Below are 23,325 nucleotides of genomic sequence, written 5' to 3' on the forward strand. Positions count from 1 at the left end.
CCGCCGGGCCATGCGAGCGCGGGCCCCGCCGCGATGAGCTCGCACATCGCTAAAAGCGAGTCCAAGACGTCGCTGCTGAAGGCGGCGGCGGCGGCGAGCGGGGGCAGCCGGGCTCCCCGCCACGGCCCTGCCCGGGAGCCAGTGCTGTCCAGCCGCCGGCTGCCCGGCCCCTGCCCGGGCACGCCGCCGCCGTCCGGGGACCCCAGTTCGCGGAGGCCCCTGTGCTGGCCGGCGCCGCGAGAGGAGGGCGCGCTGGGGAGCCGGCGCGGGCTCCCCCAGGCGCACTGCAGGCCCCGGGAGGCGCCGCCGGCCGCGGCGTCCCGACCTTCGCCGCCGTCGCCGCTGCCGCCGGCCCGCGGGCGGGATGGGGAGGAACGGGGGCTGTCCCCGGCGCTCGGCCTCCGGGGCTCTCTGCGAGCCCCGGGTCGCGGGGACTCCGCTCCAGCCGCCGCGTCCGAGGCAGACCCGTTCCTCCACCAGCTGCGCCCCATGCTCAGCTCCGCCTTCGGCCAGGTAAGGGCCGCGCCTCCCGCCCGCTCCCTGGAGAGGCGCTCGGGACCCTGCCGCGGCTGCGCGCCCACAGCCCTCCTCCCGCTGCCCGGGGGCCCCCGGGTCACGCTCCTCTGGTCCTCCCGCCGCCCGGCGCCCTAGCCCGCGCGCCTCTCCCCCGTGCCTGATTCAGCACCCTGGGCGCTGTCCACGCGCCGGGCGTCTTCAGGGCGAGGCCCCACCGCCTAGCCTCCCTCCACTTGCCAGAATGGGCCAGTCCTGGACGGGAGCGACCTCCACAAACCGCCTGGAAATTTACAGGGGTCAAGGAGGGGTGCTCCGAGCAGGTGGCGCCAAACCCACTCCTCCGGCCTCTGGCCAAGACGGCCAGTGAGTGACCCAAGAGAGCAATGGGCATGGAGTCTGGGGATCAAGAGTGGGGACCTCGGGGTACACAGCCTTGCTTGGGGATGAGGGACCCTAGCCATTGCCTGTGGTGGCCCCAAAGACCTGGGAAAAGTTAGGAGAGCTAAAAATATGAGAAAAGACAAGTGTCTGGGTAGGCATGGAGAGATGTACAGAGCTATGGCTCAAACTGGAACTTTGGGGGTATTTGAAGGAGGTTGTCATCTAGAGATGCCATTAAGACGGTAGTGAGCAGTTGTCGAGTTGTGGGACATGGAATAACACCCAGAGACCCCTAGTCTGTGTTAGTGTGTATTCTAGGGTCAGAAAGGTCACTAAGGGGTCATGAGTGGCTCGTTTTGTTTCTTTTCTCTCAAGAGCCCCAAGCAGCTGGGCATCTGCCCTTTAAAAATGGCCCCGTGGTCATAATCCAGGTCTACAGTTAGGGGCTGTGCTGCTGGGGAGAGAGGCTCAGCAGGAAGGAACCTGTGAACTCCTGAGCAAAGCCAGGATTTCCTCTAGTTCTGAGTCCATAATTAAGTCAAACTCGTTGGCACAGCATGGACACAGTTCTGCAGCAGCCGAGGAGGGGCGTAGCACAGGTCTGATCAGAGTGTTGCGTGCTGTGTGGGCGAAGGTGGGGCCTGTGCGTTTCTGTGCTAGGATGTAGCGTAAAGAAGCCGTTTCAAGCTCCTGGCTTGCCATGCTGGATCAGAACTCCAAGGAGGCCGTGCGTGTTTTGCTTCAGATCTGCACATTCCTTTTCAAAATACTACTCTGCACTGGCTGATGCCGGTGGAGGCATGAAGGCAGCTGACATGAAGGCAGCTGCACGTAGACTCGGGTTGCACGGGGCTGCTGTGGTGGCGTGATAGGGCAGCAGTGTGGCTTTGTTCCTGCCAGGAGCCCTCGTTAGCCAAGTTGTCTGGAAACGGTTCTCCAGAGGAGAGATGTGAATGCAGAGCTGTGAAAGTTAGTGCAGTGACGTGTTGAAGAGTTGACTGCAGCGGCTTCTGTATTAGTGAGGGGGCGTCAGGTGTTAGGGCAGGAGTGGTCTGGATTGCAAACGGGATACTGTGTTGTTGGATTGGTGACAACTATTCATCCATTTATCAAATATATTTTGATCGCCTCCTTTGCCCAGGCATTTGCTGGGCAGTATGGAGGCGAAAGTGGACAGGATAGCCGGGGTTCTGGCTATTTTGGAGCTTACAATCTAGCAGTTTGGAAGGGTAGGTCATTGGCCCAGGATCACACACTTTCTGGTTATTTAGTTTGCCGGTGATCTGACTTCGTTTCTGGAAAAAGGGCCCTTTCTTTCCAGTCTTGCAGAAGTTGCCTGCCTGGGCCCTCTGTGAGCTCAGAGCATTTCAGCTCATGTGCTTTTCTTCCTTCTTCTACTTCCTCAGTCATAAAAGGAAGGCTGTTCTCCAGCCCCATGTTCTGAAATGTCACCAGGGTCACCTGAGTCAGGAAGAACTGGAAGGTCCCATCAAATATTTACTACCTCCCTCTGGAAGCTCTTGCCCCTGGAGCTGCAGGCTTTCTCTTTAAAGCTGGGCACATCCCCTCTGGCCTTCCTGCTGACGGCTCTAAGGCATCTGCTCCAGCAAGAGCAACAGCAACAAAACCCGGCCTGGGACTTTGTGTCAGAGTCTCCAGTCTCCTGCAAGAATTAGGCTCTCCGTCCCTTCTCTTTGCATTGAGATTTCTGTCCTCAGAGACAGGGTCAGCACCAAGAGAAGGGAAATGAGATTCTGAATATAGAAACTTTCAGATAGGATCTGCTTTGGGCAAAATATAGCCCTGGGGAAGTATATTTTTCATGTCTCCCAAGTTCTTTTTTTTTTTTTTTTTTAACCTTCAGTGAATCGTTTGACCTCAGTAAGCCTATGTATCTTTATCTGTAAAATAGGGATAATCATAGTATCTCAATGGGTTTTCGGGGGGAATTAAAGGGGATATGGAGATATGCACAGAGCATGGCCCAGAGCAAGGGTCTATGGATGTTAGTTATTATTATTGTTGTTGTTGTTGATTAACTACCGAGGACTGTGTCAGAACTTCTTTCCGTTTGTAATAGAGTCAGGGAGGGCCAGGGGCCAAAGTGACACTGAAGGTACCAAGATGGACTCCTTCATTAGGGGAAACAGGAATTAGGGTTCTTCCAGTGACCTAACAGAGCATCCTTACTGCCTGCAGGGAGACGGTGTGGTTTTGAGGCTAAGGCAAGGAATGGTGGCTTAGGAGATAGAGCTGCAGGTTCCAGTCCCAGCAATGTTACTTTCTATTGCTGTGACCTTGGGCCTGTTATTTTCTCTCTCTGGTCTGGGTTTCTTCATCCAGAAATGAGATTGACAAAAAACTACCTTGCAGAGCTCTTATGAGGGTTATACAAGATTAAGGATGTCAAACGGGCTGGCTCAGAGTGAGTGCTGGAAAAGGGCACAGGCTTCATTAATACTATTATTAATAGAGTAATTGTCAGAACGAGGGCCTGCGTCAGGTAGTTTGAAAGCTGTCTCTGAGCCAAGTGAGGAAGGCCATTAAAAGAAGGAGCTGAGGGACTTCCCTGGTGGCGCAGTGGTTAAGAATCCGCCTGCCAATGCAGGGGACACGGGTTCGAGCCCTGGTCCGGGAGGATCCCACATGCCGCAGAGCAACTAAGCCCGTGCACCACAACTACTGAGCCCACATGCCACAACTACTGAAGCCCGCGTGCCTAGAGCCCATGGTCCGCAACAAAGAGAGGCCACCGCAATGAGAAGCCTGCGCACCGCAACGAAGAGTAGCCCCCGCTCGCTGCAACTAGGGAAAGCCCGCATGCAGCAATGAAGACCCAATGCAGCCAAAATAAATAAATTAAATAAATTTTAAAAAAACAAAAAAAGGAGCTGAATGACAAAGGACCTCCTCTAGTACCCTCTGTGTGGCCAGCTAAGGACAAGCCACCCAGCTGCCTAGAGGGAAGATGTGGTATCAAAAATTAACTCAGGACAGGCATGACTTGGGGGCAACTTTTGGCACTGGGTCTTGGAAAACTATTTTAAGAATAGTCTTTCTGGGCTTCCCTGGTGGCGCAGCGTTTGCGCGTCCGCCTGCCGATGCAGGGGAACCGGGTTCGCGCCCCGGTCTGGGGCCCCCGCTCGCTGCAACTAGGGAAAGCCCGCATGCAGCAATGAAGACCCAATGCAGCCAAAATAAATAAATTAAATAAATTTTAAAAAAACAAAAAAAGGAGCTGAATGACAAAGGACCTCCTCTAGTACCCTCTGTGTGGCCAGCTAAGGACAAGCCACCCAGCTGCCTAGAGGGAAGATGTGGTATCAAAAATTAACTCAGGACAGGCATGACTTGGGGGCAACTTTTGGCACTGGGTCTTGGAAAACTATTTTAAGAATAGTCTTTCTGTTCCTTACCCTAAGTTTGGGAAGAAACACCTCTTGTAGACGAGGCAAAGAGGAAAAAAAACCCATAGCTCCGTCCCATCCTTCCCCCTTTTTTAACTATAGAGACATCTCTTCCTTGAGTAGGCTAGCCCAATTCCCAAACTGCTTTGTATGTAAGAGGGTCAAGGTATTTAATGCGTGAATGAATGAATCTCCAGCCTCTGGACTTCCGTTTCTTGGTTCCTATAGCTTAGATGAGGGAGAGGGACCATACGGTTCGGATCCTAACGGATTCAAGTGCACTAGGCCTGTGTGCCTAGAATGATGGCTTGTGTATATTACTTACTCCTGCCCAGCCAAGTCACTCCCTACTGCTCTCTGAGAGGGCTGGGAGTCCCTATGGTCTTTCTCTGGGTCCTGGGGAAGGGGAAGAGAAGGTCAGTTTGTGGTTGAGATCAATCGTAGATGATAGGAATCACTCGGTGTCAGTTCGTAGGTTTTGCAGAAGCAACACTGGCACTTTCAACCTCTGTCTAGAGCCCAGTAAACAATGGACAAAGTATCTCTCATTATCTTATCTTCATAGCAACCTGTGAAACTTAGCATTATCTTTCCCCATTTTAGAGACGAGGAAACAGGCTCAAGAAAGGGGAAGTGGCTTGTCCAAAGGTCACAGTGTAAGTAAATGGCAGGACTGTGATGTGGTGTGTCTGTCTCCAAACAACCAGCCAGTGCCACACCATACTGGCTGGTGGAAAGTCACAGAAGCGTGTTTCCTATTTGTCAGAAGCATCCACAAAGCACTTCTCAGGTTACGACCCAGCTTTCCCCAAGTGTCTTAACACTGGGCTGCCATCCAAGTTCAAATGCTGGTGATAGGACTGATCAGGGCCCAAAGCCAGCCTCCCTCCTAATCAGGAATAATCAGCAATGGGTTTATCCTTCTCATCCCTCTGATCCTATTATTCCATTCCAGAACTCTAAGTGTGGCTTCTGGAGGCCCAGGGGCTGCTGCCACAGTGCATAGGGATGGGGAGGCAGGGCCGTGGGATGTGCTTTACTCCTTAGGGAAGCCCCCACCTTTCAGCCGTCTGTGAAATTTCCTGCCAAAGGTCAAGCCATCTGCCTCCTCAAGACCAGTAGTTACTCCCGTCACACAGAACCACCACACACCCCATCTGTTCAACCTAAAATAGATTAAGCAAGCTCTGGGTTGGAATCCTGAATCCCTGGCTGCCCTTAAGCCTCAAGCTGGTGTCAGCACCCTCTTCACTAAAGAAGGATGGGATTTCTTCCAAGTGCATGTACTTTTCCACAAGGGCCTGGTTTTGCTGTCTCCTGTCTCCTTGTCTCTAAGGACAGAGGCATATCCCAAGGTCGACAAATGGGTGCTGTGCTCTGAACTGGCCTGCGGGGGGCAGGAGTCACCAGGTCTGAGCCTGTGGGTGCCCTGCTGAGTGAATGGAGGCCCTGCTGGGCCCTTTAGGACCAACATCGCCACCGGGCAGGGGAAGGGGCACCTTCTATGTGCCTGGAACTGTGCCAAGCCCTTTGCATGTATTATCTCATTAACTCCTCACAAGAGTCCTATGAAGGAAGGGTTATTAGAGTACCCACTTTATAAATACAGAAACTGAGGCTAAGAAAGATTAAGAAGTCCTCAAGGTCACATGGTTGGTAGGCAGGTGGGCAAGATTTGAACGCAGGTCTGTCCGACTCTGTATGCTGAGCTCTTTACCTCTAGACCAGTGGTTCTCAACACTGGCTGCAGGTTAGAATTACCTGGAGTATTAAACAACACCAGCGTCCAGGGCTCACCTACACCTACTCCATCAGCATCTCTGGGGAAGGTCCCTAGTGATTCTAGTCTGCAGCCAGCACTCAGAACCCCTGCTTCACACTGTGCTGCCTTTTCTTGTATCCACCCATTTAGTTCATACGAATTGGATTCGTACCTGGAGACTAACTCATCTCCCCTCTGCCCTCCGTGGTGAGACCTAGCTTTTCAAAAGAGTCTGCAGGTGGTCAGTGTTCTACATTTTGTTTACAAGTCTTTCCTGATCCCTCCACACTAAGTCAGATCCCTGTCTCACATTCTCAGAGTGTTTGTGTCTCCTTCATAGCATTTACCTGAACTGAGATTAAGTATGTTGATAGCCCTTTAATATTTCCTGCTCACCTGCCAGAATGTGAGCTCCCTGAACGCAGGGACCGTGTGTATCCTGTTCCCACAACTTTCCCAGAGACAAGCACATGGGACAAATGATACTTCCTTCTTCCGTTTTAATAATTCCTTATCCAGTACCTGTCCTGTGCCACGCACTTTCCCCACACACACCTTATCACCAGGCGAGGGAACTGAGGGCTGCCATGGGATCACGCAGGAGCCGCGGAGCCAGAACTCAACCCCAGACCTCCAGATCCTTCCCATCCATCTGAGTCCGTTGCTCTTCCCACGACCCTGCCTTCACACTCTGTTTCCCAGGAACAGGTCTTTGAAGAAGGCATTTTTGTTGGCTCTTCCCATACCAGCTCCCCGGCAGCATCTTCACCCCCTTTCCTGCCCTTTAAGCGTCAACAGCGCCCCCCCCAACCCCACCCAGGCTCCTCCTTCTGTCCTCAGGGGGTGCCCCTCCTTCTCCATATCCCCCTCCAGAGGCCGGAACCAGGCTGCTGAGCGACTCCCCCGACTAAACCATTCCATTGTCGTCAGCGGCGCAGTCCTCAAAAGCTATCCAGGGACCTCCCTCCCCAGCTCCCTGGGAGCTGGCCTGTGGCACCTTCTGGGCAGCGTCCCCACCCATCTTCCCCTAACGGGAGCACTGACCAGCCACCCCAAACTGGACAAAAATTCCTGCGAGAGGAGCCTCTCTGGACTGAAACTCAGCCGTGCGTGTAAAGGGTTTTGCTTCAGGGCCTGGGAAGAGCTCGGCTTCCCAGCCTATCTCTGGTGCCCCCTGCTGGGAAAACCGGGTGCAGGGAAACGGGGACACTTCCTCTCCTGGGTCATCTGGCTGGGGCCTGTAGGTCACAGAGGTGACATCTGAGGCTTGAGATGAATTCACATCAAAGCTGGAAGCTGGAGGGACGAGGACGTGCCAGTTACCTAAAAAGTTTCATTCATGGGACCTTGACGACCGCTCTGCAAAGGGCGGCCTCTCTGCACCCCCAAGGAAACCGGTGAAAGATCCTCTATGGGGATCAGGCAGAGGATTAGGAGGTCTGTCGCCCTCGCTCGCTCACGGCCGCCCGCCGTGCCAGCACTGCCTCCATCAGGACCCCCTCAGGGCCGGCTCTTGATTTCCCCTGGGTCGGAGAGACCGCGCACAGTGAAGGGAGCCGAAGGAGCTGCGTCGGCTCAGCTGTGCTTCCAGCCCTGCAGCCTCATCCCATTTCGGTGAGGAGGCAAGTGTGAAAAATGGAGCGTGATGGAGACTCGTCACAAGATCTCCTAGGGCCTCACTGGAGCTGCCTGCTCTCAATCCAGCTGCGATGGCGGGGGCGATTAAGATGCGTGTTTGTCCCTGAGCGCCTGTGTGTGTGTGTGTGTGTGTGTGTGTGTGTGTGTGTGTGAATGCACACATAAGGTTGGAAGCTGGGAGGCACCCTGGCTTTGGGGGCCCAAACTAGCCTGCTTCCCCTTCTGGGTCTGCTGGCCTAATTCCCAGCTGCAGCTGCCATTCTGGGCTCCCCTCTCCGAGGCAATCTCCCTGCAGATTTGACAGCCAGAGAGGAGGGGCCGAGGGAAGGGGAATGGACCGGGGAGAGGACTCAGCTGTAATCTGATGTAGATGATCCGGCAGCCTTCTCCAGCTCGGCTGCCCTTTGCCATCAGCTCTCCGGGCGATTTCCTCTATGACTGCACTCTCCCCTCCTGCCTTCATCTCCTTAAGAAAGTGTCCAGAAAGTTAAACCCACACACATGAACACACAATCTACCAAAAAAAAAAAAAAAAAAAAAAAAAAAAATCTGGGAGCAGGAACAGGCAGACAAGTGAGAGAGCGCGCGCGCAGAGAGGGGACTCAGATCGGTCTCGGAGGAAGAACGGCGCAGGCACAGGCAGGCTAGGGTTGGTGGGGACCCAGACTAAGGTCTCTTAGCCCCCAGGAGCCTCCTTCATGGACCCGGGATCCTGAGAGGGGCTGCCTCAGCTTAGGATGGGCAACTGTGTCAAGTCTCCACTGAGAAAGCTCTCAAGGAAGGTATGTTTCTGGAGTTCCTAAGACCTGGGGCGGGGGATTGGGGCATCTTGCCCTCTGCCCCAGAAGTTGGGGGCAGAGAGGGTGGGCATCTGAAGCTTGCTACCCTTCCCGTGGGTTATGTCTAGAGCTGCTTCCCTGTTTCTACCTCCAGATTCCCTCCTATCACAGTTTTCTATGTCCCAGGCTCTGAGCTGAAGTTGGGACTTAAAGCTGCATGGAGCGCTGTGTTTGGGAATTTGTGCAAGATTTAGGAAAGAAACCACGTAGCTCCATGAAAAGCGTGGATCTTTAGGATGTGAGTGGACAGACCCCCTAGGAGCCAACAGGATCAGAAGAGGGTTGAGCTGGGCTTTGGCCCTGCTGCTGCTGGTTCCTTCCCGGCAGTAGGATGGGGGCTCATTCATCTCCTTTGAGGGTCTCTGAGCCTCTCTGGTGGTCTCTAAGCCTTCAGAGTTGTGGGTTTTGAAGTAGATCGCCTTGCTCCTGAGAGGAACCAAGCCAGGTGTCCCCTTCTACCCTTGATAATTCTTGAGTCAGGTCAGAGACTCACAGCTAGGACCAGACTGGTTTGGGGCCCCCGGGTTGTTTCCATCGAGAAACAGAGTGTACAGCAAAGGCGTCTGTAAGTTGCTTTCTGTAGTGGATGTATTGCATATACACCACGCTAATATCCTTTTGCAAGAATCCTTTTTGGGAAGCAAATAATCACCTCCAAAGCATCTTTCCTGCAAACCTGGGCTTACATCTGTAGGGTCTTGCTTTAAGTGGGCTCTGCCCGTATTTCTAGCCCTCTGTAGTCAGGCCATAGAAGAAACTCATAGATATTACTTAAAGGAAGAACTAATGTGAGGGATGTTTTCCTCCAAATTATTTTATTTACCAGACGAGGGACTTGATTGCCACTCAGGTTAAGTAACTTACCCAAGGTCTCAGGTTAGCTAATGGCTCCTCTATCCCCAGCCCCATTCTACCTCCTCTGTTAGTTTGACAGCCTCTCAATTTAGGACATTTCAGGCTTTTCTGCTCATCATCTTCCTCATTTAGCTAAGCTGCTCTCATCAAATTCCTTTTTTTTTTCAAATTCCTTTTAATCTTCACTGTTCCTTGGATCCTTCTGAGGGTTGACTGTTTCTTCTGTGCACACACCCCCCAATCATCTGTCATCTTAAAGGAGAGTCTTTTGCATCAGAGGTGGCCTCCACACTGTTGCAGAGAAGCAGAAACGGATCTGAATTAGTTTAGAGGACCACAGGGTGAAGGCCCTTTCCCTGGGTTCTGTCCAGAGTTTAAAGAGGTGAACTCAAGTGCAAGTATTGTCCTTCTGTCTTACCCAACCCATCTTCCCTTATACAGCAGAGTGCTTAAGAGTCAGACTTCTCAGGTCTCCTCTTTCTAGCCATGTGACCTTGGATAAGTTACTTGACCCCTCTGGGTCTCCGTTCCTTTGTCCATCAAGTGGAAATACTAACATCTACCTCCTAAGGTGATTTTGGGGGCTAAAGAAAGAGCTGGGAACGCTGCCTGGAATATAGTACTCAGTAAATGTTAGCTAGTGTTATTAGCATCATAATCTTAATTTTTCCACTCTGGGTTTTCTGAGAAGGGGGATGGAAGTAAAAAGGGAAATAGGAGAGGTTTTGCGTCCATGGAGTAGGGCAAAAGATCATAAAACGTATTGCATTCAATTTCATTTTTTAAAATAATAGTAATCATTGCTTCTTCCTGAATATCTGCAAGATCTCCAACACCTGTTATCTCATTTGCTCTTTTCCACCAAGTAGTTCTCTTGGCTATTTTCTAGAGAAAGGAGCTGGACTCAGAGATAAGAGCGTTCCTAAGATCCCACAGCCAACCAGAAGCAGAGCTGAGATGTAAACCCTGGTCTGTGTAAATCCAGAGCTGGTATTTTTTGTTTTTTTGGTTGGTTGTTTTTTTTTTGAATTTTATTTACTTATTTTTGTATACAGCAGGTTCTTATTAGTTATCTATTTTACACATATTAGTATATATACGTCAATCCCAATCTGGCATTTTGTTTTTATTTTTGCCTCTGTGAGAGGCTGCCTCTCTCGTTTTCCTGCTGTCAGAGATGTTATTCACATATTCACGAACCTGACCTTACAGGTCATCTTAGTCCAAATTCCCACTCACTGGGCAATGCTCTCGCCCACCTCACCAAGTGCTTCCTCACTCAACTTCTCCTTGAATACCTTCAGTGAGAAGGGCGCACGTGCTTGGCGAGCTTTTGTTGTTAGAGAGCTGTTAGGTCATGAGTCGTGCCAGCCCCTCCTGTTGCCCTGCCACACTCAGGAGACGTCCCCTCGGTGCCAGGAAACATTGTCAGCCTGTGGGCCGCTGCCCACTTGGCTTCCTAAGTAGTAGCTGGGAATTGGTAATGGAAAGAGGAGGCCTCCTCCAGGCTCTGAGCAGGGCAGGACTGGGCTGTCCGGTACCATCACTGGCCAGGAAAGAACAGAAGCGTCCCGGGGCAACTTGGTGCCAGGCAGGGTTAAAATCAAGAGATGCAGTGGAAATTTCCCAGCCATCACTGGTTCCTCCTTCGTGGGAGCAAATGTTTCTCTGTCCTTCTCACTTCTTTCCTGATTGGCAAATATTCTCCCACTTCTTCTGCAGCCAGAAGTAAACGCCTTCTGGCATCCAGCAGCTCTTAAGTTGCATCATCATCATCAATGTCATCATCGTTGTCATCATCGCTGTCATCACCGTGGCAACTCCACACAGTCGGCTCTTACGATGCTCTAGGCCCCGTGCAATAGCCTATTTACCTGTCACAGAATCCTGTGCGTTGCCCTGAGCATACCCATTGGACAGAGAAGGAAACCAGAGCCCAGAGAGGTCAAGTGACCTGCCAAAGGTCACATAGCAAGCAAGCGGCAAGCCAGAATTTGTCCCCAAGACTGTATGAGTCCAAAGCCAGTTATGCTCAAGCTCCTCTCAGAATTCTGTGCTGCCTGCTGCCTCCTCTGGGTGTGCTCATCCAAGCCAAGTGAGTGAGAATCGGCCAGAAACGAAAAGGCTGATTCTCTACAAACAGCTCCTGAGCTTGTTTCCTGGGGTTAAGCCACGGTCGACTCCTGGGCTCCCTCTGTCAGGAAGGTCTCTCTGGTCCTGCCCTGGCTCTAGCCAGGTCCCCGAAGCCTATGTGAGTGTGGCCGAGGCTCTGAACCTCTCCTGGTCATGAAACCAGAAGGGACCCTGGTCATGTCTGACAACCCTCGAGTTCTAAGGTTACCTAGGGTGACCCTTGTTTGCACTCACTGGACTCAGGCCTTGGACTGAGGTCCTGCACCTCGGGTCTGAGTTGCTGCTTTCCCTTTGAGGAGCCAGAATATCGCTCCTTCGTCTCTAGGCCTGGAAGAGACTTAGGAAGTTGGAAGAGAGTCTAGACTATAGCTCCACGGTGTGAGGCTTCGGGGAGGAGGAACACGAGGACAGGGTGAGATGGGGGAGGTTGCTCTGCTTGTCCGCCTCGGAGGACAGGCTATTGTTAGGTCGTGGGATCTTCTCCTGGGCGTGGCCTTCCTTGAGCTGGAGGAAACTGTCAGAAAGCGGGTGCAGCAGGATGGATGGGCAGAGCGTGCAGCTCTGGCGTTCTTGGACAAAGACAGCCCTCTAAGTTTCCACCACTCTCTTTCCTTGGAAGGTTTGGCTCCAAATCCCCACGCCGGCGGGGAGGCATCAAGCTCAGGGCCAAAGGCAGACTGCCCTGACCTGGATTCTGGGGGGGATGCTGGGCATCCTGGCCGGGAGGCTGGGGTGGAAGAGAATATTGTGTCTGGATGCCGCTGTTGCCCTAAGGGGACGGTCTGTGGGCAGTATTGACTTTTTATAGCTGCATGGGAAACATCAGAGAAGAGGGTGGGCTGGCCGTGGCCTGGGAGCACAGCTATATTCGGCCAGCAGAGAGGGCCCCTGCCTCAGCCTCTAGAGGTCCTGCAGGCTGGGCTGGGCAGGGAGCCAGTGAAGGCGGGAGGGACGCGGAGAATTGCTGGTGGTAGAGAGCGTCTAGTCTCAAGGCCACACACTAGGTGGAATCTGACCCACAGATGTGCTTTGCTTAGCCCACCTGGTGCTTTAAATCAGAAGATCTGGCAACACCGGGCTGGAGTTACATAATGCTGTCCCTTCAAAGGGGACACACAGCATCCATTTTGCCCCAGGCCCCACCTCTCACACCTGCCTGCTTCATTTCTGTTCACTGTGGCACCTGTGTCTGCGACCTCCGGTCTCGCAGACTAGCTGAGCCTTCTCTTTGTGTCACCAGTTCTGATGGTCCTCACTGCCTTCCAGTGGGTTCCAGTGGGGGTAGGGTCAGAGGTCAGTCGGGGAGCTTAGCCCCGGGAATTGCGCTGGGACATTGGGAGCATCTTGGGAAAGGACATGATTCCCTGAATGAACGGAAGCCTTCCTCTGCCTGCTTCTCTCTCTGAGCTTCTGCATGCACACGAGTGTGTGGTTCTGTGCACGTGTGTGTGTATCTGTGTTTGTGTCTGCACACGGGCCACACAGAGGGTATCAGACCCAGCTCTCCCTGGAGCATCCGTTTTGGCCAAGGATCGGGGACTCCACCTGTTGGACCAGTTTGATGCCTGCCCCAGAGCGTCCTGAGGGCTCTCTGCACCCTGCTGTTTGCCTCGCAAGGTCTGCTCTTGAGAAGGGCCCCTTCTAGGACCAGGAGCCAGGCTGGGGCCAGGAGGACCCAGCTGGGCAGGGAGGTGATTCCCTGCCTCTCTTTTGTATTTGCTTGGTGCTGGCTGAAGATGCACCAGGAGGAGACCAGCTATACGGTGGTGCAGACGAGTGAGGAGGGGCTGGCGGCCAGCGGCGAGCTCCCCGGACCGCTCCTGATGCTGGCCCAGAACTGCACCGTCATGCACAACCTGCTGGGCCCAGCCTGCATTTTCCTGCGTAAGGGCTTCGCGGAGAACAGGCAGCCTGTACGTAAGTTGGCCCCGGTGGAGCCGTGCTCGACTTGGCTTCACAGGGCGTGAGGAAGGAGGTGCTGGGAAGAAGAGGGGTCTCTGTACTCAGCAGTGCGCGTCCCCCAACGGATACACCTCAAACCCGCAACCTGTGAACCTGACCCCCAAAGTTTCCCACTGATGGCTGCAAAGCCCTGGTGAGTCCACATCCACCAGCAAGAAATAATAGCAGCTAATATCGCTTGGGTGTTTTTGTTTTTTTTTTGAGCACTTACTATGTGCCAGGCGCTGTGCTCAGTGCGTTGCCTCATCACCTCCCTTAAGCCTCAGAGCAACTCCAGGAGGTAGGTACTATTATCCTTCCCATTTTACAGATGAGGAAACTGAGTTGGAGAGGTAACATGCTCAAGGTAACATCTGGTGGGTGACAGAGGTGGGATTCAGATTGAGGGATACTGACTCAAAGTCCTCCTGTGCTCTGAACAACGGCACTGAATACGTGGCACCATCCAGTAGAACTTTCTGTGGAAACACTGTCCAATCTGCGCTGCCCTCCCTCTACAGTAGCCACTAGCCACATGTGGCCACCGAGCCCTTGAAATGTGGCTAGTGCAACTGAGGAAGTGAATTATTAATTTTCTTGGATTCCAATTCCAATTTAAATAGTCACATGTGGCCACTGCTTTGGACGGCCTCCCATGGGTATCTGAACAGTCACAGAGAGGAGGGTATTAAGAGTGATGTTACAGATTCAAACATCAGTAGGTTTAAATGCCTCCTGTTAAACACTTTACGCATCTTGCCTCACAGATGCTCACAAAGGCCGTGTAAGGTGAGTACTGGTATTAACCCATTTTACAGATAAGGAGACTGTGGCGCACACAGTTGAAGGGACCTGCCCAAGGTCCTACATCTAGGAAGCAGCAGATCTGGGCTTTGCCCTTGAGTCCGTCTGACTCTAGAGGCCAAGCTCGTCCCTCGACTGCTTAAGTTGAGGAGTGAGGGGTGTGGTGGGCTCCATTCCCACCTGACCCCCCAGATCGGTGCTCATGGTTTCTCTGCCCCGTCGGTGGGCATCCCCGGCTCTACTACACATCCTCCCGCCGCTCTGCCCTGGGGAGTGTATGATTCAGGGACCAGCCAGCAGGACTCAGTTGGACCAGCTCGGGCCACGGGCACACTGCCAAGGGGTAACCAGCTTTTTTGCTCCCTGGCTCTGGGTTTATAAGAAGTAGGGTGGGGGCTGAAGAGCTGGGTCCTGGAGATGTGAGAGGCTACTTGAGGCCTGCAGGGTGGGAAAGGTTGTGTCACTTGCCCCAATGAGCATACTCTGCACGTGTGAGTGCCTGCATATAGTCGCTGACACTTTCACTTACTGGGGGGTGGGTACTGAGCATTGTAAAAGACATTCTTTTTGGTCACCCAGGATCCCAGTCTGACTCGGAGCAGCTAGTGGGTGATAGAGGCAGGATTAGGTAGGTATTAGAGGGAGTGACAACCCCTCCCTGCGCACAGTGACAGGTTTTTAAAGTGGAAGTCCTTACAATCATTTCACAGAAACAGACACCTTCAGGTGAATCCTACTTTCAGCTAGAAATGCCGCTAGCAGGACCTGGTAGCCTGCAGCCTACTCGTTCCAGGCTCACGTACGCTCTCAGCACTGTCCTACCACGTATGGCCGCTTCTGAGAGCCGGGTCCTTCCTGCGCAGCTGGTGGTCCCACAAAATGTTGCTCAGCAGCCCCTTTCTAGAAGATTCTCAGGCTTTCCAGCACTGGGGTCCCTTGCCCTGGGGCCAGTTTGGAGCAGGTGGGCAGCAGCCTCTCACCCGCCCTGGCCCTGTTGGCTAGAACAGCCTGTGTGCACGGCTGAGATGCCTCACGCTCGCTGTGGCACGCTCGCTGTGGCACGCTCGCTGTGGCACACCCGTGTGTCTGTGCTCGTGATCGGTGTCCCCACACCTGGTGTGCACTTCCTCTGGGCGGACACACCCTGCCCCGTGTTCTCCCTGCCCAAAGGCAGAGAGCTGTGACATATGGAGAGGATGAGCCCCGTGGACCAGTTTTGGAGCCTGCTAAGCATGTCCATCTGGGCACCGCATCCATTTCATGCCAGTCTGTCTCCCTCCTGGGCAGGCCTGGGGCGACTGACACCTCACCAGCCGGAGCCTGCCCCCTGCTTCCTCTGGGCCTGCTCTTTGGAAAGACTTCTCTGCCATCTGTTCAGATGCCTCGCCCCAGGGCTTCCTTGACTCCCCAAGGAGACCTGGGCACTGTTTGAGGCTGCAGACGTGCGCTTTGGACCCTGGCAGCCGCCAGAGGCACTGGCAGCCCCCAGGGTCCTATGCTGTGTCCTGTGACAGGGCGAGGTATAGGATGGGGGTCCAACTGGAGAAGGTGGGGCGGTGCCCAGGAAGCAGGGCACAGCCCGCATCCTGCCTCCACTCCCTTGGTTCTTCCTCCTCCTCCTGTTCCTCCCTCTTGGGTGCCTGTCTGGGCCCCCACTTCCCCCCCGGCCCCTCGCTTCTCCCATTGCTTTGCAGGCCTCTTCTCCCCTGCTCTTCCTGGTTTCTTCGGGTAGAGCCCTCTTCTTTCTGTTGTGACCTCCCGCTAACCCTGTTTTATTTACAGGTTTTGGCCTCCAGACCAGCTCTGTTCGCTGACACATTCTTGTGTCTGGAATAAGGGGCTGGGTGCCTAGAGGTTCTGTACCCAGGCTGGAGAGGGCTCCTAGTTCCCTGGGCATCTCCCATGTCTGTGAGACAGGTGGGGCTGCATCCTTTCCCCTCCAGGACATGGTCCAGGCACACCTCCGCTGCTGCCCCATCACCTCCTGCCCAGTGCCTGCCGCCACTGGGACGGCCCTCAGCTGGGCATTGTATGACTTCTGGGCCCCTTGCAGCTGCTAATAGGACATGTTCTTTTGTTTCAGGACAGATCACTGCGGCCAGAGGAGATTGAAGGTAAGAACTGGCCCCTTGTGGGAGAGGGTTACTCAGCCATCCAGAAGGATTAGGAGAAGGAGGCGGGTGGGAAGAGAAGCAGAGATATCTCAGCCTCCTGCAAACGGGGCCTGGTGCAGAGCCAGGCATCCTCTGTGGAGCCAGGGGTTGGAGGAATGCAAGAGTCAGCAGGCCCTCAGGCTGTCTCTGCCCCAGAGACTCTGCGGGTCATCCCCCCAACCCCCCAACCCCCGTCCACAACCATCCCTCCCCCGCTTCCTTCGCTACCCCAGAGCTCCGGGAGGCCTTCAGAGAGTTTGACAAGGACAAGGACGGCTACATCAACTGCCGGGACCTGGGCAACTGCATGCGCACCATGGGCTACATGCCCACCGAGATGGAGCTTATCGAGCTGTCTCAGCAGATCAACATGAACCGTGAGTCCCTCCACCGGGTACCTCCTTCCCTCCCCAGCCTCGCCCTTGCTGTCCTCTGCCTGGGTTCAAGTTCTCGGCCCACCTCTTCCCAGCTCTGTGACCTGGGGCAAACTACTCTCTCTGTGCCTCGATTTCCTCACCTGTAAAATGAGGGGTGGAATAGAGGGAGTAGAGCACAGGAAGTCAATTGGGGGTATGTTTATTTCTTTATTATTCTTTTGTGGTTTACTTATTCATTTATTTTTAATTTTTATTTTTGGTAACAGCTTTATTGAGATATAATTCACAGACCATACAATTGACTCACTTAAAGCATGCACTTCAGTGGCTTCTAGTATATTTAAAGTTGTGCAACCATCACCACAGTCAATTTCAGAATATTTTCATGGCCCCCAAAAGAAACCCTGTATCACTTTGCCATTACCCCCAAGTCCCTCCCCAGCCCTAGGCAACCACTAATCTACTTTCTGTCTAGGCAGATTTGCCTACTCTGGAAGTTTCTTTTTTATTTTTATTGAAGTATGCTTGATTTACAATATTATATTAGTTTCAGGTGTACGACATAGTGATTCAAAAATTTTTATATATTATACTCTATTTAAAGTTATTATAAAATACTGGCTCTATTCCCTGTGCTGTATACTATATCCTTGTGGCTTATTGATTTTCTGCATAGTAGCTGGCATCTCTTAATCCCCTGCCCCTATCTCACCCCTCCTTCCACTTCCCTCTCCCCACTGGTGACCACAAGTTTGTTTCTGTATCTGTGCGTCTGTTTTTCTTTTTTGGACGTATTTAAAACAGCCAAATACCTGGCACACAGTAAGAGGTGAACAGAGGATGCCATTATTATGTTTTTCTCTGTCTTCATTTTCATTCTCCCAGGAGCAGACCGGGAGACAGGGGCTTGAGTGCGGTAGTTTACTCCGTAGGGGCAGGACGGCATTGGTAGGATGGCATCGGTAGCGGGTGGGGAGATGAGAGGGCGAAGACAAGGAGCCAAGGCAGGAGGCGCTGGAGCAGCTGCCACTGTGGGTGATGGAGTCTAGTTCTGCCGGGAGCTCGGGAAGCTGGTGTAGCAGGCCCACCTCAGAGCTGTCCCCAGCCCTTACCTCTCGGGTTGGGTATTTATCCCCCAAACTCAGTCACTGGCTGAAAGTGCTGTGAGCAGGCCCCGGGGGGCAGGTCCTCTGTATTTCTCCCCACTGAGGGCCGCTTGGAAGGTAAGTTCTATTTGCACAATGAGGGAAAGGCGGGGGCAGGTGGGCCAGGTGCCCACGGCTTCTGCTTCTCTCTCTGCTTTTCTGCATGTGTGTCTCTGTCTCTCCTTCTCTGAAATTCTTTGCCTGTCTCTGTGACCTAATAATTCTTTCTCCCCTCCGTATCTACCCCTGTCAACTTCCTGACTTGTTCCTTTAGTCAAACTCCAGCCACTCCCCTGAGCCATTCTGTGACAACCCCCCGTCCATGGTCACCTCTCTGTCCTCATTTGGCCTTTGCTTATACCCTGGCCCTGGAGCTGGGCAGGTCAAGAAGGGTTGGCAGTTCCCTTGGTTGCCTAGTTGGAGATGGGCAGTGGTTAAATTTTTATTTTTTAAAATATATATTTAATTATTTATTGGCCGCGCCACGTGGCATGCGGGATCTTAGGTCCCCGACCAGGGATCGAACCCGTGCCCCCTGCAGTGGAAGTGCAGAGTCTTAACCACTGGACCGCCAGGGAAATCCCAGATGAGCGGTGGTTAGATGGATGATCCAGCCTGTTCCTCTGTCCCCAGTGGGTGGCCATGTGGATTTTGATGACTTTGTGGACCTAATGGGACCTAAACTCCTGGCAGAGACGGCAGATATGATTGGAGTAAAGGAACTGCGAGATGCCTTCCGAGAGGTGAGTGATGGGTAGTGGACAGGCAGGGGTGGGGAGCTTGTTAGAATTCCAACCTGGGACGGAAACGTGAGCTCTGGATCCCAGACCAGGAGAAGGAGCTTGGACAGAGAAGGGATCCGGGGAAGGCGGGACAGTGGTGCTGGAGAAGGGGCTCAACCTCGGGATCCGCTTCCAACAGTCTCCATGTTGTAGCTACTCCTCCCTCCTTCCTGCCCTCTCTAGTTTGACACCAATGGTGATGGGGAGATAAGTACCAGTGAGTTACGAGAGGCCATGAGGAAACTCCTGGGTCATCAGGTGGGACACCGAGACATAGAGGAAATTATCCGAGATGTGGACCTCAATGGGGATGGACGAGTGGACTTTGAAGGTAGGTGGAAGTGGTCTTGAGAGTGGAAGAGAAACCAGGGCAGTAGTGGGCATCCATAGAGCCCTCCATGTGTGTATCCATGATGCAATCATCAGTGCACTCCAACTTTCCATCCCCTACCCTTCCATCCGGCCACCCCTCTCATCTGCCTTCCATCCCTACCCATCCATCCATCCAACCATCTGTCCATCTTTCCATATCTATCTTTCCATCTTTTCATCCATCTATGTCTTTATCTGTCCAGGTGCCTATTTACCCACTCACCCATGTGTAAACAATTATCCATAGAACAATTTATCTATGGCCTTATCTATCCATCCATGCGCCTGTTCATTCTTCTCTACATTCACCCATGCATTCATCCATGCATCCATCTACCCATGTACCTCTCTCCACCTATCCATGCATCTCTACCTCTCAACATTCATTCATACATTTGTATATCTCTACTCATCTGCCTATATTTCTACCCATACTTCCACTGATCTGTCCATCAGTCTGTACAGTCATTTTCCCATCTCTATCCATGTACTCATCCATCCATCCAATCCATCCCTCCCTGTGTCCATCTGCCCCCATCCATCTCTCTCCATCTATCTGTCCACCTACTCCTGCATCCATCCATGTAGGTATTTTCTGAATACCACATTCCTCAACCTGACACTCAGGCCCCCTAAAATGTCTCCACGGCTCACCTCTCTGGCCACAGCTCCTACCATTCCTTCACTTACACTCTACCTTAAAGCCATAGGTGGTCCATGAACCTCCTAAGCTCTCATTTGAATACGTTGTTCTTTTTGTCAGGATGCCTTTTGTCCTATTCTTCGCTGGGCCTAAATTCTATTCATCCTTCAAGACCCAGCAGTGGGGCCACTCCTTCAAGCACTGCTTTCCTCATTCCCCAGATTGAACTTCCTCTTTTCTGGGCTTTCACAACACCTCAGGCTCACCCTCATTCTTCACACTGGCCCCTAAATGCTAGTTATGTCTCTGCTTGACTCTGAACTTTTGGAGAAGAGCAACCCCACTTTCTTTATCTCTGTCATTCCCACAGAACTCAGTACCGGACACATAACGAACGCTCAGTAAAAGTGTTATTAAAATAACCAATAATAATCATAATAGTGATCATCTATAACTGTACACTTATTGTATACCAGTCACTGTACGAAGTAGCTTTACACATATTTTCTCATTTAATTTTCATGATGACTCTAGGGACTGCACATTATTACCTCATGTTATAGATGAGGAAACTGAGGCTCAGAGAAGTAATATAACTTGCTAACTGGTAAGAGGCAGAGCTGGGTCATAAACTCAGGCCTGGAATCTCAACCACTACATACATTACACTGTACATGACACCGTCCGAGGCACCATGGGATACAGGAAAACAAACAAACAGCAAAACATTGATTCTGCACTCCAGGAACGTGCATTCTGAGCAGAAAGGCAAGGTAAACATGAGCAAGACTGTGAATATGTCCAGAACACAAAGGCTGGGTGGCCTTTTCTGGGGAGTAGCTGGTCTTCAAGGTCAAAGAGAGTGTGGCAATGGAGAGAAGGCTTTGCTACCACGAGAGCTGAACATTTCAGGTCACCCCATGTCCAGGTAGTGACTCCCACAGCTGCCAGCTCTTCCCTGAAAGCCCAGCATCCCCCATTCATTCTACCAGCATGTGTTGTACACCTAGTGTGTGCTGAGACCTGATCCCTGCCTTGAGGAGCCCAAGACCAGCAAGGAAAGCTGAAGCCAGCAGTATAGTCCATGCTGTTTGGGGGAAGTACAGCAGGCTGTGGGGCACAGTGGGGGCACCTTTGCCAAGCTGGGAGGGGGGATTAGGGAAGACTTCCTGGAGGCGGCTATAAGTCAGTAGAGCCCTAAGAGATGAGCAGGAGCCAGCAGGTGAAAAAGAAGGAAGAGATATTTACCCAAAGGAATTGAAAACTTATATCTACACAAAAAACTGCAAACAGATTTGTTGTTTATAGTAGCTTTACTCATAATTGCCAAAACTTGGAAGCAACCAAGACGTCCTTCAGTAGGTGAATGGATAGATTAACTATGGTATATCCAGACAATGGAATATTATTCAGCGTTAAAAAGAAATGAGCTATCAAGTGATAAAAAGACATGGAAGAACCTTAAATGCGTAGTAAGTGAAAGCAGCCAGTCTGAAAAGGCTACATACTTTGTGATTCCAACGATATGACATTCTGGAAAAGACAAAACTGTGGAGACGGTGAAAAGATCAGTGGTTGCCAGGGGTTGTGAGGAGAGGGAGGGATGAAGACAGGGAACACAGAGAATTTTTAGGGCAATAAAACTATTCTGTATGATAGTACAATAGGGATACATGTCATTATACATTTGTCCAAACCCACAGAATGTCCAACACCAAGGATGAATCCTAATGTAACCGTGGACTTGGGGTGATAATGACGTGTCAGCGTAGCTTTATTGACTGTAACCAACGTCCTACTCTGCTGGAGGATGTTGACGATGGAGGAGACCGTGCGTGTGTATGGCAGGCAGGGAGTGTCTGGGAAATCTGTACTTTCTGCTCAGTTTTGCTGTGAACCTAAAACTGGTCTAAAAAAAATGAAGTCTAGTTAAAAGAGAAGGGGGCAGGGATAGGCTGCTGGAAAGCTGACAGGTGAGCAGGAGGGGCATGTGTTTGTTGCCAGTGAGGCGCTGACACGGACCTCTGTGGAGTCAGAGCTTAGTGGTTGGAGGTGAGTGGTGACAGGTGAGGCTGGAGATGTCAGCTAGGGCCAGAACAGGGAGGCCCTGGGGTCGTGTCTGGATCCAGCACGTTATCCTGTGGGGACCATGAGAGGTTTAAGAGGGGTCAGATACGCAGATAGAAAGCTCCTGCTAGCTGCTGTGTAGAAGGTGGGTTGGAAGATGCTGGAGAGGGTAATTCTCTGGCCGTCCAGTGGTTAGGATTCCGCGCTCCCACTGCAGAGGGCGCGGTTGGATCCCTGGTGGGGGAACTAACATCCCGCATGCCGTGCGGCGCGGGCAAAAAAAAAAAAAAAAAAAGAAGATGCTGGGTGGACGTTGGGGACCAGCATCGGTCAGGGGCTGCGGCAATAGACACGGGGCCACCGATCCGAGGGAGGTTTAGAGGCAGCGTCCTGGGCCCTGACTGCTGCTTTCTCCCCACCGCCTCCTGTGCACCCCACCCCAGAGTTTGTCCGGATGATGTCCCGCTGAGGCCGCCAGGGCCCCTCCAGGACTGCCAAGCTCCACGGGCGGGGAGAAGAGGAGCCGGAGCTCGCCTCATCCCGCCGCCGCCGCCGCCGCCGCCCAGAGCCCGGGATGTACTGGCGGATGGGGCCTGCCTGCACCCCGGGGAGGTGCCCACCCCGGACCCCCGCCCCTCCGCACTGTGAAAGACTCACGACTCCTGCAACTGGAAAGGGGGACGCCCGCCGACGAGGAGGCTACCGCGTCAGGCCGGCGGAAGTCAGGCCGGGCGCCGAGTGCCATAGACCCAGCCGCTGCAGGCTGGGGGCGCCCCACACAGCATGTCTGCTCCCCGGGGCAGAGCCTCTCGCCGCCCTCCTTAGCTCTGTGCCCGCCCCCCCTCGCCTCAGCCCTGTTATCTCAGAACCAATAAAAATATTTCCAAGAGAAAGGCAGCCGTGGGGGGGGTCTTTGCTTCTCCAGCCTGGTTAGATGACACACGCGTTTCCTGAGTACCAGCTGCGCGCCCAGAACTGGGTGAACCTCCCTGCCCTCGACTTGTACTGAGCTCCCATTAGGCACCCAGCCTCTTCCACCTTTAACTGAAAGGGAGACTGGGGCATATAGTGATGTAGCTGGATTTGCTGCTACCCCAAACAAAGTCAAGTTCTATAAGGAAAGGAGACTGGATATTGGTTGGGTAAGCATCTAGCAGGGTCTGCCTCACTTCCTGCCTCCCTGGAGTTTTCACACTGGTCGAGATAATCACATCCATATGTGATTACAAATTATGATCCTGCTTTTAAGGAAAAATGCAGGGACCTTTGGTGGGGTAGGATAAGGAGGCCTGGACTACTCTCTGGGGAGATCAGGAGAGGCTTTCCTGAGGAAGTGATAACAAGGCTTTTGCCCTGGAGGAAATCCCAGTGCGTGTGAGGACACGAATGTATTAGAATGGAATCAGCTGCCAGCCTCTCTGCTGAGTGAGAAGCAGGATGGTATAGTAGTTAGGTCCTGGATTTACTTGCTGTGTGACTTTGGGCCAGTCACGTCTCCTCTCTGAACCTC

General features: G+C 52.7%; 1 protein-coding gene across 2 annotated transcripts; it reads left to right on the plus strand.

Annotated features, from left to right (window-relative positions):
* The first annotated feature begins 8,392 nt into the window (after positions 1 to 8,392).
* CABP1 (calcium binding protein 1) lies at positions 8,393 to 22,284 on the plus strand. 2 transcript variants are annotated; one of them, XM_007129979.3, is made up of 7 exons: positions 8,393 to 8,486; positions 13,268 to 13,444; positions 16,360 to 16,390; positions 16,663 to 16,806; positions 18,585 to 18,694; positions 18,917 to 19,064; positions 22,259 to 22,284. In XM_007129979.3, exons 1-7 carry the CDS (start codon positions 8,442 to 8,444, stop codon positions 22,282 to 22,284), a joined length of 681 nt encoding a protein of 226 aa, XP_007130041.1. In that variant the 5' UTR covers positions 8,393 to 8,441. The 2 variants fall into 2 exon arrangements, with proteins under 2 accessions (XP_007130041.1, XP_007130042.1); XM_007129980.3 differs by lacking the exon at positions 13,268 to 13,444.
* Positions 22,285 to 23,325: the final 1,041 nt, after the last annotated feature.

The sequence above is a fragment of the Physeter macrocephalus genome, unplaced genomic scaffold (assembly GCF_002837175.3).
Source record: "Physeter macrocephalus isolate SW-GA unplaced genomic scaffold, ASM283717v5 random_250, whole genome shotgun sequence".
NCBI classification, from domain to species: domain Eukaryota; kingdom Metazoa; phylum Chordata; class Mammalia; order Artiodactyla; family Physeteridae; genus Physeter; species Physeter macrocephalus.

What these genes read in the sequence shown, in the direction of transcription:
- CABP1 (XM_007129979.3), top strand. Translation starts at nt 8,442, where the DNA reads ATGGGCAACTGTGTCAAGTCTCCACTGAGAAAGCTCTCAAGGAAG. An exon ending in TGAGAAAGCTCTCAAGGAAG is followed by an intron (nt 8,487 to 13,267) that starts GTATGTTTCTGG and finishes TGCTGGCTGAAG; the next exon opens with ATGCACCAGGAGGAGACCAG. An exon ending in TCAGCAGATCAACATGAACC is followed by an intron (nt 16,807 to 18,584) that starts GTGAGTCCCTCC and finishes CTCTGTCCCCAG; the next exon opens with TGGGTGGCCATGTGGATTTT.